Source organism: Calidris pugnax, unplaced genomic scaffold (genome assembly GCF_001431845.1).
Source record: "Calidris pugnax isolate Ruff unplaced genomic scaffold, ASM143184v1 scaffold172, whole genome shotgun sequence".
NCBI classification, from domain to species: domain Eukaryota; kingdom Metazoa; phylum Chordata; class Aves; order Charadriiformes; family Scolopacidae; genus Calidris; species Calidris pugnax.
The window spans coordinates 1,370,315-1,385,419 of NW_015090897.1; the positions used below are offsets into that span (position 1 = coordinate 1,370,315).

The following is a 15,105-nucleotide window of genomic DNA, read 5'->3' on the forward strand; positions in this document are numbered from 1 at the left end:
TTCGTAAGGTGTTAATATCCTCCGTGATTCTCCCGCTCTGAGGTGACCTCAGAAGGTTTTTCCCCCAGGAAAAGCTGCTCACAAGTTGCTTGGTCTCATATATTTGCAATAACAAAATTCAAGAGGTTTTTTGCTACTTAAAAACCTTGAAGTAAATCTGAAGCTACTGAAAAAGGGAGAGGACACTTTTGAAAGTGCTTTTAAATATGTCTTCTCAAAACTGTGTGTTTATATAAAAATGTTTCTGCATCACCTCTGACCGTATTTTTATGAAACTGAAAGGTTTCCTGTTGAACTGAGAATATGCTCTTCTTCTTTCTTTTATTGGCAACACAGTTAAACATAAAGCAGTCGGTTGTTGTGTCAAAGCAATTCAGTTGAGTCATCATTCACGAGAGCCTGCAAAGTGTGGGGAAAAAAGAGAACAACAAACACAATACTCATTGACTTTTAAGTTGTAAATGCTGCTGTGAACCTGAAGTATATCATTCTTTAACTTTTGGCAGATAATTTATTAGCTAGTACTAGATTCAAAATGAGTAATCTTCATCGTGGTCCCATTTAGCCAGAATCTAAATCACGAAAGAGAACATACAGAATCATCTAGGTTAGGGAAGGGACTTTTAAGATCATCAAGTCCAACCATCAACCTGCCACTGCCTACACCTACCGCTTTACATGTGCTTCATGCACCATATTGATATGTTGTAGCCTCTTGAGAAACTCAGGACAACCCATGAATGGTTGCCTACCACTGCCTACACCCACCACTTTACATATGCTTCATGCACCATATTGATATGTTGTAGCCTCTTGAGAAACTCAGGACAACCCATGAATGGTTGTATCTATTCCAGTCTGCAGTGATTCTGTAGGATCCATCTGAAATAATATCCTTGGTGTCACTTCAGACCAAAGTTCAGGGTGCTCTGGCTGCTCTTCCCATCTTTGTTGAGTGAATGTGCAAAGGGGGGAAGGGAAGTGAGTAGGTGGTGACCAAACCAGCTGTCACAAGGGAAGCAATATATGCTGCCTTCTCAGCATTTATTACAGAATAACAGCATATATGACATTAATCAGTGGAATAGCTGCTGTGCAGAGCTAATAACTGGTGGATTTGTACCTGTGCTCTGAAGGCATCCTTAGCACGAGGAATCACCTCCAAAGACCTTCTAGCTTTAGCAGATTTGGGAGCAGGGTGGAAATTATTTACTTCCTTTTTAATTTTTTAAAAACTGCTTTAAAAATTGGTTAGCCATTCCTTTTCTGTTGGACAAAATCATACCTGTAGCAATAAGTGACAATCAACAGATACTAAAAAAATATAAATTATTGCTTTCTGTTTTAAAATGCCATTTCAATTTAATAAAATAGTCAGGTACACAAACCTTTACATTTTGATATGTGTATATAGGCATCAACTCTTACATTTTGTTCCTAATAACTTAATCTCTCAACTGTTTTTGTTTCTAAGAAGCATCACCTCAAAAAGTTTGTATGACTTTCAAAATGAAGTCTGATTTTTAGCGTGAATAGTGCGTGTGCTTTATACGTTTCCTTCTTAATAATGAGTGTCAGAGCGTGGAGTTCCTGCACAGGAATGGCTTTTGCTGAAGTTTATCTCCTCTAGCTCTAGGCAATCCTGCTTCAGCAGGGGAGTTGGACTAGATGATCTTTATGGTCCCTTCCAACTCTAAAATTCAGTGAAATTCAGTGAAACGAAAGGCGAACACCCGCGGGGTCCCTCCATGGGCGGGAGAGGGCGCCACCTCGTGGTGTCATTTATATTTTCCTGAGAAATGATGCTGTTGCTACAAAGACACGAGAACTGGACGGGGAGGGAAACCTGTTTTGCATATAATGCTTATTCAGAAAAAAACGTTCTGAGATCCTGCCGGTATAGAGAGGGTAGGATACTAGAAATAAAATCAAATGAGTGGACCGTAAATCTTTATTTCATTGTTGATAGAATTTGGTAGCTGTATATGCAAACAGGAAAAAGAAGATGCTCTGTTTGTAGCTGCAAACAGAAAAAGAGACATCTGTTTTTCCAGAATTCTGCGTTGAAAGGGCTGCACGTTTTATGGAATTTAATCACATATTGATCTCTTCTTTTTCTCTCTGACTCTGAGGTCACATTACCTGTTTGTTACTGACTTGTTTAATGGCTTGTTGTGCCCCTGGTACCTCACCTTTGCCATTTTCATGCTCTGGAAACAAAAATGTATGCAGCAGACGTAGTTTCAGAACATTGTGGCTTGTGAGAGGACCTGAAGGAGACCAGAGGCACCAGTTTTGCTTTGGGCTTGGGAAGACAAGGTGGGACTGACCTGGTGGAGCAAGAGCTGTGGGGAAGAGCAGGGACTAACCAGGCAGGTCCATGGGCTGTAGGAGGGACGCTCAGGGACTCGCTTATATTTGGCTGTTCTTTTGAGAAATGTCTGTTTCTTAGAGCTCCAGGCCATACGTTGCTGAACTGAATTATTCGTATATGGAAATATTTCATTTGGAAGAATGGCAAAGTCATAGAATCACAGAATGGTTTGGGTCTAGAACTCCTGGCAATACGTTGCTGAACTGAATTATTCTTTCATTTGGAAGAATGACAAAGCCATAGAATCACAGAATGGTTTGAGTTGGAAGGGACCCTAAGGATCATCCAGTTCCAATCCCCTGCCATGGGCAGGAACTCCTCCCACCAGACCAGGTGTCTTGTATTAGTGTCCCATCGACTTGAAAAACAAGTTGAAAGGAGAGAATTGATGTTGCCTTTGGTCATAGGGGGTCTGGGAGCACAAAGCTTCTGCACTGGGGATGCAAAGGGTTTCTAGCCTAAATGGCATCACGTTGACACGTGGCTTTACCAAGATGAACATTCTGTACGCTCTTCACAGGCATATTAACCCTGCTGGAACCAGACTAGCAGAACTCAGACTGGTCTCAGAGGAATTCTTATTTGCTAACTTCACTTCAGTTCTCTCATAACCATTATTTTTTTTCTATCAAGGAGTGCTTAGGAGGGCCCACAGGTCTAGAAAGTTTCCATAAGACTATTTTACCGCAAGTGAATTCTTTGCCATTTTGATAATAAGATCAGCAGGACTATATTTGAGTGGCTGTCCTGATTTCAATAGCCATTTATCAAGATAACTTGCCCTGAGTTTTCACAACAGGCTTTTTCTCAGAGCTGCCTGTCCTTGAGAGAGTCCTCTTTCCATCTGCTCACTGTGAAGGAGGCCTGGGAAGATCAAACTCCTGATTCAGTGCCTGCCACCCTCCATCATGCTCCCTGAAAACTCCTCTGTATGTTTCATTAATGCAGTTAAAGTATTTTGAAGGTTAATCTGATTAATTTAACAAGTAAAGGCATTCTATTCCTTCTCCCTCAAATTTTCACTCCTGAAATATTTAATGGTAAATGCACCTTTACTGCTGCTGAGGGTTCCACCCTTTTTCCCAGTGGTATTGATAGTCCCTCCTGTGACTTTAAACCCACTGCCTTAAAAATCATAAAAATTATTGCATGGTTTCTGAAAAAAGTTTATTATTTTTGAACAAAATATCTACAATGACATGAGTGACACCATAAATTTCACATATTTTACCACTTCTGTCTGCAGAGAATGTCTGTTTAAGTGCGATATGATACTGTAATACAATAAAAAGGAATTTAATCAAATCCATGCACAACACGTTTATAGAGTTTTACCAAAAAGGAAGTACTTTGAGATGAAATTGCCATCAGACAGAACTCACAGGAGAATATTTTGAAAACTCACAGACAATTTATTGATACACTATCATATTTTTTTATTTTTCTTCTTGTTGAAGCCTTTAAAAAGCCAGGATGACTAACACACAAAATACTGTATATTATGTTAAACCTTTAGGTCAAAAGCTTATGGCACAATTTGTTTTTGTACAGCTCATGATTACACATTCATGGAACAGCAGAGTCCATTTCATCTGTTACCAGCACTCGGCCGTACATTAAAATCCGAACATCAGAAAGGTTTCTTGCATATTTCACAAAGATGAAAGTGAAGAAGTGCAGTAAATAGTCAAGAACGTCAAGAATAGAGGACGAGCCAAGGTTTTTCTGGCATTTCCCCCACTGCTGCTGGCAATCCAACCTGCTCCCACAAGCCTTCCCAACCCAGAGCTGTCGGTGTTGCGTCTTGCCTGAAGGCACCTTTTCCATAACCGCTCCAAAGAAAATACCCATTTTATTATTAACAACCAGCTTAGTTTGCTTATTTATATTTTTCTTCTTAGGTTTCTCAAAAAAGCAAAAAAAAAAAAAAAAGCTGTGATAAGCTGATATTGTTCTCATCTAAATAACCACGTGATTGTACAGTAAGATGATGATAAAGTTATTTTCCTGCCTCACAGGGGTACTGTAAGAATTAAAAGCTCCTTCGGCAGTTTCACAGTTTAAGGCCAAATCCTGCTCTGTTGGATGAGATTAATTCCTATGATAGCTCAAATGAGAGCAGAAAATATATCTGTCTTTTGCAACCAACCATCTCAGCTTGGGCTGGGAACTGTATAAATAAATTAATTTCTATCTAATATAAAATGATTACTAAAAATAATACTTTTTTTTTTTTAAGTTAAGGAAGACTTCTTGTCTTTCCCTAATGTTAAAAATATAAGGATTTTTACAATTTATTATCTTCTATTTTTATCTACATTATCAACCTACAATCTTTAAGGGGGTTATAGTACAAAGCAGGAGTAATACCTTACTCCTTAAATGTAAAGTGCACACATAAATCACCAAAATATAAGCCTTTCTAGTGGGTAAATGGAATCATCTCTCACACATCACGAAGGGTTCTTTATCAAGCAGCCTATAAAAAGGTTTTTGGAACAAACTCTAATGAAGAGAATCCAAAGAAAACCAGTATATGATCAAGCTGAAGCAATAATAAAATCCCACGTTCTCCCCGAATTCCACTAACCTGCTTAAATGATAGTGGTTGCTGCCAAAACTTCTTGAAAGTAGAATGTGCTTTATTTTTGTGTTAAAATAAATGCATTCTAAATAGTAAACTCCTAATATGCCTTTCTCCTTTGAGCCTGCTCTAGTAGTTAGCCAGCATTATGGAAAAAAAGCAATGCAAGCCTGTTTTGTTGATATTTGAATATAGTTTTTAAAATAAAATGCATTTTTCTATTCAGAATTTGAGCAGAATTTGGTGCTGTGGTAGGCGAGTGTCTCTCCTGCACCTCTAAGGGACTGTTCTTATTCTCTCTCATCATCCTGAAGCTTCTGGCCTTTTGAGAGGAGAATTCCTCCAGGTCCTGCAGTTCCTTCCTCTGTTTTCATTGTGTTGCAATGGTCTTCTAGTGCCAGAATTTTGTTTTTGAAGTATGGGGTGGTCTACAGAGACCACCAAACCACGACCTGAGCAGCACGGAGTCTGCACCTATGGCAAATAATGGCTTGGGGCAAAGCTGCATTGGCCTGTCATCTGGGGGTGGTGTTTACAAGAAGCCTTCTTGTGTGGGGGTAAATGGCTCTAAACTGAAAGAAGGGAGATTTATACTAGATATAAGGATGACATTTTTTACAATGAGGGTGGTGAGAGCCTGGCCCAGGTTGCCCAGAGAAGCTGTGGCTGCCCCATCCCTGGAGGGGTTCAAGGCCAGGTTGGAGGGGGCTTGGAGCAACCTGGGCTGGTGGGAGGTGGCCCTGCCCTGGGCAGAGGGATTGGAAGTGGATGGGCTTTAAAGGTCCCTTCCAACCCAAACCATTCCGTGATTCTGTGTTTCTATGGTCTGTGCCCTGCAGAGCCCAGGTTAGGTGACAGCAAGATGAGGTAACATCTACTTCAGCATAAGGAATGGGCTCTTTTTCAAACGTAGGAGAAGCCCTAGGTACCATCTGCTTTGACCATTATTTCCTTGATTATTTCCTTTCCATTCTTGCATCTTCTTAACTTTATTCCCTACTGCTTCATTATACAGTGACCAAAGGACCATCTCCCACCCTAATCTCAGTAGATGACAGCAGCTGATGATTCCAGCTCTGTACAGAGGAGGATGGCCCTGCTGCTGGCATTGCTGGGCTTTTCTCCTCATCACTGGTGAAGTTTCTTGTCATCTCAACTGACATTTCTCTCTCTTTACCCTGTGACTTTACACTAAGTCATTTAGGAAGAATCTAAATGAAATTTAAATTTGAAGTTCTTCTTTCTTTTGAAAACCATACTATTTAGTGGACTGCAGAGGCTTCTGTCACCTTGGCAAATGTTATGGTTCTGGTAAAAAAACCCACAAACCTGCATTTTAGCAGAGACTTGGGTTCCATTATACCAAAATAGAAAGTCTTTCCTTACCTGAGGGCAGCAGAACAACAGGCCAGATGTTGTGTGCTTTTCAAAACATCATCATGGAATCATTTTTTGCTTTTCCTCTCTGTTTGAAACACTTTTGTTATGAATGGAATCTTTCTTTACCTGGGGGCAGCAGAACAACAGGTCAGATGTTGTGTGCTTTTCAAATCATCATGGAACTATTTTTTGCTTTTCCCCTCTGTTTGAAACACTTTTGTTATGAATGGATTGCTACATAATAAAAAAATATAGAGTTTTCATAATGAGAGCATGTCAGGATGGCCGAGCGGTCTAAGGCGCTGCGTTCAGGTCGCAGTCTCCCCTGGAGGCGTGGGTTCAAATCCCACTCCTGACAACTCCTTTGAGGGACATGATTTTGTGGTGGTCTTGGTAGTGTTGGGTTAATGGTTGGACTCGATAATCTTAAAGGTCTTTTCCAACAGAAATTGATCTAGGATGATGCTTTAAACATAATTAATTCTCTTTCTTTTCAACATGCCCTGTTAGAAGACTGAGCATTATATGTAAATATTCCATTTAGAAGTAGGGTGTGCTCAACCTCCAAATGTAATGGCCTATGAAGGAGAAATAGAACTACACAGAGGAAGGGATCCACTGACCAGGGCTGAGACCCTCCTCTGTTCTCCCACCATAGCACATGGGTGGGGAGATGCCTCCTGAGAGGCAACACCAGGCATTACATCCAACTAAATTAGGTCTATTAAATCTACAGATCTCATTTATTTTAAATGGAACATGTACATAACAGTACATTAGGGAGTCCAGAAAAGAATGATAATGTAGATTTATGCTTTTTATTTATATATGCTTTAATTTTTCCTTAGGTTAGCATGGTTGAGTCAAAGAGAAATGTGGCACAAGGGTTATTCCCCCTCACCGAGGTAATAGTTTCACATATGAATGAAGGAACTTGTCCTTCTTGCTTAGCAATTTATATTCCTTCTGACCCCCTGCTACATTTTGCCAGTGTTGTAACCTGGTCTCTCTTTTATCACTTCCAAGATTTCCCGCCTGATTTCTCTCCTTGAGAGCATAGACCTTTTCTGCTGTAAAGAGTGAAGAAAGAAATTAGGGCTAAATTTTTTAGGCTCTGCTTTACTCAAATTTGTTCATGTTTTCAAGGCAAGATAGTACTGCATGTGTGAGAGCAGCAGACTATTGGATGTCCAGGAAAGAGGCAATGTCAACCAGCTGCTCAGGTGTTATAAACTAGAATAACTAGGAGCTATTCTGATCTGATCTTTTTGATGCACTTACCCCTTCAATGAAGAATTCTTGATTGAATGAATGCAATTCATTGTTGAATGCAATTCAGCTAGTTTAGAAAGAAAGAAGGGAGATGAGCCTGGAAGATGATGGATCTTGATTACGGATCCAGGACTTCAAACAGTCCTTAAACAAAATACTGTTGACTTCTCTGACAACAGAACTGAGTTTATATCCCTCTTCATACAATGCAGCTAAGGGTAACTTTGAGAGAGATGGGTATAACCCAGCTGAAATGTCAGCCGTTAGTTCCTGTTACCCCCTTGCACAGATGAACAGGATCTTTTGGAACACACACACAACAAAGAAATCAACAAAAAAAGAACACAACCTCAGCAAACAATAATTGGTTAAAGTGAATTGAATCCAGATCATAAGTGAAGCAAAAAATATATATTAAAAAAACCAAACCTGTTTTAAGATAGAGGAGGATTATAACACTTCTTTCTGACACAGCAGAGACTACTGAGCACTACTTTTTTAGAATCTAACAAATCCTTAGAGGAAAACAACAACAAACCCAACCGAGTCCAAGGTTGTTGTGTTATAACCCTGGGTGCAGTTCCATGGTTCTGTTAGTTCATATGTGCCATGCCTTTGGCAGGGCACCAGATGTTTGCCTCCAGCTGTATTTCGCTTTTGTGCACACATTCTGAGCAACAACAAACCAAAAATTTAAAACATGTTCAAAATAAAAATATTTTTGCAATGAGAAACAGCCTCAGCTACTGGACCCAGTAATTCTAAATGTCAGATTTCCATATCTGAGCATGTTTTTGTTTTTCAGTAAGCAAGATTGGCAAAAGTAAACACTCTTGCCTACAAGCCCTGCCATAAATGTGATCTATTCTGTTATAATTCAAAGAAACAACTAATATGACCTATTTAATCCTAAACAGGGAAAATCTCTCTAAGAGTTTTGATAGTTGTTCTCCAATTACTTAATGTGAAGTATAATAAATGTAAAAAAATATTGAGATCCTTTTTCATGTTTTAGGAGTGACATGTTTTTCCACAGTTGTGAAGTGCTTCTTAACCAGTATCTAAGTCATATCAATATCCTTCAGACAATGAGGACATATTTGTAAATTAAATTTCCTCTATTTATCCAACAAGTAGGAGATAAATTTGCATAAAGACAGCTCTACTCATCCTCCAGATGTTTCAGGAAAGCAGTTGACTATTTGCTCTTAATTTTGGTCCAAGATCATTTTGCATTGCATCAAAATGAAGCATTGCAAAATTTTTGATGTAGTTTGGCTATCTCCAAAGCTGTAGGAGTTTTATCAATTGAGGAAAAAAAAAAACCCTTCAAAAATATAAAAAGGATTGAAAAATACTATAAGTTTCAATTATCAAAATGTAGATAATTAAAAGAAAAAAAAAATCCTTTGCAGGAATCAATTCTTTACGAATTTTAATATATTTTCCATGTGATATGCAGACTATTAGGCTTGTAGATACCTTGTGCTGTCTGAGATTATTTCACCACACACCTTCCAGGGGAATGGTAATATGAAGTACACTGAATAAATAACTTAAATGTGTCGTGTGCTCATTGCAAAACCACAGGTTCTGTCCTTAAGACAAGAAAAGGTCCTTAAAACTGTAATCTCAAATCAGTAATTTGTCATTATCTTGTAAAATTGAAATAAAGGTTACAAATGCTAATCTATTCTGTAATACCATGGGATTTACCTAGGGTATTCTAGATCCACTTTTTTTTTTTTTTTTAATTAAAAATACACCAGAATTAAAAAAATGTAAGGAACATCAAAGAGAACTGTACAAGTATACCACTATGTAACAGTATGTATAAATACTTGGCAGTAAAGCTTCAGTAGAGAGTGATTTACAATGAAAAAGTTAATATTTAGTTTGACACTGAACGTTTGCAAGAGCAGATGTATCTTCTCCGGGTGCCATTCTCCCACCTGGCTGCGACTGGGCATGGCAGGGTCTTTTTTTGTCCCCCCTCAATGCCTTTAGCTCTCCTGGTCACTCCTGGGATGCTCGTTCCTTAGGGAAAGCCTCCCGTTGAACCGCGTGTACCGCGAGCCTCAACCCTCCTTATTGGTGAATGTCCTCATGCCTGATGATTTTGTAAATTACCCAATAAAAAATATTGAAGATGAGAAAGGCTAAGGGGAAACAAGCTCTGGATATCGTGTCTATCTTCTTGGCCCGGTCAATGAATACCTTTCTCATCTCTTCGGGGCTTTTTGGTGCAGCTTGAGCAGGGTTGTTTGGCCCCTTTTGGGTCACTCCATCTTTCGCTTGCAGACACGGGCTCACTCCGTAGGCTGTGAAACTAAACTGACTGTCCCTCATGTCATCGTCCTGTTGGGAAAAAAAAAAAAAGAAAAGAAAAGAAAAAAAGGAAGAAAAAAAAGCAGAAGTGTGTTTTATTCACAGAAATCTTACCACGGAAGTGTGTTTTATTCACAGAAATCTTACCAGCTGCTAAATAGCAAGTATTTCACCGTTACCTCAGCGACTTCTTGAATCCACAGTTTGTGTGAACTGGTTGAAATTTCAGCCCTATCAGTGTCTCTCAGAAATATTGCAGCAGCTTTAACAAGCAGGGAATTCTCCTATTAGTTTCTAGATTCTGTAATCTCTTTAGAGAATAGAGAAAGCTTGTTAAACTGGTGGTAATCAGGCACACAACTTCCAATTTGGTTTGATTTTCCCCATTTACAGTAAATATCCTCAGTTTTCAACTGGGCAAACTTCAAACTTTTAGACACCAGTCGTTAACTCTGTGCGTTGCTTAACGAAGTGGGATCCTGGCCTCAAGAGGTAGTCATCATACAAGCACTAATGATCTTCATGTTAATTGTACTAGTGAGAATTCTGCCTATCTGGTTATCATATATGTAATTAATCTTATCTGTGTGCCTTATTTTGCTGTTCCCTGTGAATGTGTCAGATAAAGAGAAGAGCATGGAAAGTGTCTTAATTTAAAATAAAGTGAATGAAAGCTAAAGGCCGAATTTTAATACTGGCTCAGGGAGCTATAAGAGAAAGTGTTTTTAATCACGTGGCACAGAGATAAAAGTAGATGGTCTGAAGATGGATATATTTTTATAACCTGCATTTCAAGAATAAAGTAATTCTGAATTCAGGGAGCTATAAGAGAAAGTGTTTTTTAATCACGTGGCACAGACACAAAAGTAGATGGTCTGAAGATAGATATATTTTTATAACCTGCATTTCAAGAATGAGTCTTCTGTCTGGAGACACATTTTGTACTTCATTTTGCCTGGTTATGGGTGTTCTCACATAGCGAAGGAGGTAAAAATGCAGGCAATGATTTGTAGACTGTGAAGCCAGGGCCAAATTTTGTTCTGAAATATATTCCAACATATTCCTTCACTACATTTGCCACACAAGGATAATTGTGGGATTTTGATGGCATTTATAATTTTTTTAATACTGATTTTTTATTCAGTATGTTTATTTTCATGTCTAATTTAGCCTAGTTGTTTTAGGATTCTAGATTTTTATGAAGTATGACAAAGTATTATATATATGTTATTTTCTTAAATAAGTATTTTGGAAAATAATCTTCATAAGTATTACAAGAAATTGAGCAGCAGTCACTTTTCCTTTGTAAGAGAATTTTTTATATTTTGAAGCTCTTTCTAGCTTAAATTAAAATAAAATAATTTAAAAAATAATTTACCGAAGCAAATCAAATAATGTTTCAGTTCAGTAATTCTGAAGCATTTTTAAAAAAAATCATTTACCGAAGCAAATCAAATAATAAGTGTTTCAGTTCAGTAATTCTGAAGCATTTTTGCTTTATTTAAACCTCTTACTTTGTACAAATGTAATTTCTCAATGAACACAGTTTCAATCCAAATTTCCAAATTTGTCATTTTGAAAATGCCTGTGATGTTTGGAAAATCTGCAAATATTTTGGAATGGAGAATTAATTCTGAACACATTTAAAGTTCTGATTAAGTAGTACTTGCTAGAAGAACCAATGTTAATTACTTTGCTTGCAAAAATTCCAATGATGTTTATTAACAATATTAGTTGAAGAACAAATAATACAAAAGAATGCAGATTAATTGCTAAGTTTGAAGTGAACTGGTTGGCAATCCCCAGCATCCAGCAGAGCTGTAGTTATCACTCAACTGCAAAACTTTTTCAATTGTGTAAATTGAATAAACTTATAGAGTTCACTGAAACTACTGTGCTTCAAATCTGTGTTAGAATTCTCCTATGAAAATAAAAAATAAAGAAAAATTAACATGAAAGAAAAGGAGGAGGGAAGAATCACTGACTGACTGCAGTATGGAAATGAGTAACAGAAATACAAAATGATGGGATCATTATTTGATGACGTGATGAAACAAAGATTTCTGCAATAGTGTTCCTCTCCTGTCAGAAAAGAGTGGGAAATGACACCTGCATCGTAATGGTATTCCAGGAGAGCTGTGGTGTTGTATTCCCATTAATGGAAGTTACAGATGCACGGACTGTGGGAATTTACACTAAGCTTGCTCTTTAAATGACTTCATATGTATAATTCAGGGTTTAAATCTTTCGGTTCTTCTCCAGAAAATAGCTCTGGAATGGGTTTGAATACTCAGGTCTCTGAGTATTTATTTATTTGCTTGGAAAGTGATGTGAAGGTCCTTCTAGGAGTCTGGCAGCTCTGTCCAGTGGATGGTGTCTCCATGAGGGTAGGTGGGATGGTTTGATCTACCAAGTCCAACCACTGTGCTGGGGCTATGGACATGGGGGAAAGGCCACTGCCTGGAGCACCATAACATGCCAGGTACCACCGTGCTTTCTTTTTCTGGGGTACCTGCTGGAATATCCAAAATGTGGTTCTGGAAGTTTTGCAGCAGGTTCCTAATGCAAAAGAATTATTGATTTGGCCTCAGGTTGATACCTGAGGGTGCTTGTTACACAGCAGGGAAGATAGGTACTCTATCTTCCTACTCACAGTAGGTACTCTAATTATTGATAGTAACTTTTGAGTGCTTTTTCGAGGGCATTTTTCTAAAATGTCAGTGACACCCCATTTGTTTTTATCGACTGACTTGGCTACAGTCCCTCTTTCTGACTGGGAACATTTCTCATAACACGTGTGTCCAAGTCCACAGCTGTTGAAATCACCTGATGGAAGTGCCCCATATGGCCCAGGTGAGAAGCTGGACAGTGAGTCTTCCTGGAGAAGTCCTGCATTTTGCTAGAATCTTCTTTTTTTAATACAATAAGAAAGCTCTGGTTTTGGTCTTTTGTGTATTTGTTCAGTGCATCATCACTAAAGAAAAGAAAATGAAGGATTTCTTATTGATTTTTGATAAAGCTTTAAAAATCTTTTTATGAATGAACTTTAGCTAAGGTTTGATATGAATGTGCTTTTCACACGTATGGCTTTGGAAGGAATTTGAAACTTATTCTGTATACAGCTATGTAGAAATATTTTATCCTCTCTACTTAAATTACTGTAATTAAAGAATGGATATAAATTTAGATAACAATTTCTATTTAGAAATTTAGAATTCTTTGGAGGCCTAAAGGAAATAATTTCAATTAGTTTATTTTTGTATTAGCGTTGTTCTATAAAATACTTAGCTATAAAGTATTAGAAAGGTGCCAGTTTTTGTGGCCCTGTGACTGTCCTGTTTTCTGTCCATATATTTAATAATATATTTCTCTGGAGGAGTCATATGCATAAGGGCAGAAAAGACCTCTGTAGCCTTTTGCCTGTAGGTTGGGGTAATGGTTTGAAGGCTTAATTGAAGCCTTGGCTTTGGATATTTGAATACTGTATTTTTTATTGTTTGGGTTTTGGTATTTTTTTGTGTGAAGGAAAGTGTTATTGAATTGTTTTGGACTACAAACAGCTTGGTTTTAAAAGCTGATCTGGTAGCAACTGATTGCTCCTTGAACTGATGTTACTGTTCCTTTGAAGTTGCAGAAAGTAAAATTTTAACGCTGTATTTTAATCCAGATTTAAACAGATTAAAATGGATTACAAAATTAACAAGACAGGTACCTTTATCAACGTTTCACGTCATCACATACAGGTAGCAATGAAGGTTTATGGAGTTCACACGGGAAGACATTGTTTCAGACAAAAGGACAGGGCCTCTGTTAATGGTTGGGTACCACATTATGACAAATGGGACATCTTCTGCATAGTTTACCCTTAAATTTGTACTGTAGATTTGAGGCAAAGTCCCGTCTATAGGTCCTGTACATCTCAAGCCATTGCTATGCTGCAATGATTCACTGATTTCACCTCCATCAAGAACTCCCTCAAAATACTTTCATCAAAACGGATGGGTTGACCAGAAAGAAAACAAAAGAAAAGAGGTGTGATTACCATCAAAGATAGTCTAGTTTGCATGTCTATTTTCCTCACTAAAGATACGGTGATCTTTAGCTTTTTGAAAATGGAATTAAAAGATTGACTATTCCTGAACACTAAATATATTAATAGCTGATCTAAAATCAGGGTGTTATTCAGTATATGTACACAGTTTATGTTTTTCCCCGCAGAGTGTAAATGAAACTAAGAAAAAGCACCAATCACAGGTATGGTTCAGTATCCCCACAGGACTTATAATTTGCCAGTTCTGTCCTTTTGTCTTTGAAGACTGAAAACAGTATAACTATAAGTGAGTAATTAATATTAATTCATTCTGAAGGAACATTTCTTTCATATTAGTAATATAATATTTGTGAAATAGTTGTGTTCATTGGCCAGATTGCTTTCTCTGACAAAACACTGTGGATCATATGCTGACCACCAACTGAAGGCTCAAATTGGGAACCAAAATTCCTCTGTTCCCAGGGTTCATTATGCCATCTGTGTACTCATAAAGAAATGAGACCCTTTTTCTAAAATTTCCTGTACCTATTGGGAAACAGCAATGAGTAGGCTGCATATTATGTTGCAATAACAGTTTTTAGTTAGAAATGTATTTAGAACACAATCCCAGACACTTTTTTGTTGTTGTTGTTGTTAATTCTCTGCAAATTGGATCGTGCCTCTGAAAAGAAATTTTCCTTTTGGTTATTTGGAATGACTGAGCGAGGTCCATAGTTACAGCCATAAAAACGGTAGCCAGAGGGTGCAGTGATACCTAAGAATCGCCTTTGATGCTGCTGGGGCTGTTGTCTGGGAAGGGAGGCTGAAAACTGACTTGGTGAAGAAAGAGGCAGTGGCTGTAGGTGGAAAAAGCATAAGGAAAATGGCCAGGAGAGATGAGCTTTGGATGCCAAAGTATCTTAACAGAGCTCTGTACATAAGTACATTTTGTATAACTGTTTTTCTACAAATCTCAGCAGCTGTCATTTTGTTTGCTACTCTCTTTTAATGCAGGAGTTTTACCTGAGTTCAATCATGTGCTTTTAAGAGAGGGGTTTCAGTTCTCCTGTGTTTTTAATCAGCATTGATAAGGAAAACCCCACAGTTTTGATTAAATTTACAAAAGATTCCAACCTT

General features: G+C 37.9%; 1 protein-coding gene and 1 non-coding gene across 2 annotated transcripts in view; one reads left to right on the forward strand and one right to left on the reverse strand.

Moving 5' to 3' along the window:
• Nucleotides 1-6,538: 6,538 nt before the first annotated feature.
• The window catches only part of GLRA3 (glycine receptor alpha 3), a 75,940-nt gene continuing 67,373 nt past the window's right edge, over nucleotides 6,539-15,105 (reverse strand). The window contains exon 8 of the mRNA XM_014948399.1: nucleotides 6,539-9,968. Coding sequence (XP_014803885.1) covers nucleotides 9,699-9,968 — 270 coding nt within the window. The 3' untranslated portion in view covers nucleotides 6,539-9,698. The remainder of the gene's footprint in view (nucleotides 9,969-15,105) is intronic.
• On the forward strand, nucleotides 6,614-6,696 carry TRNAL-CAG. Its single transcript has one exon. It is a non-coding gene; the product is annotated as a tRNA-Leu (tRNA).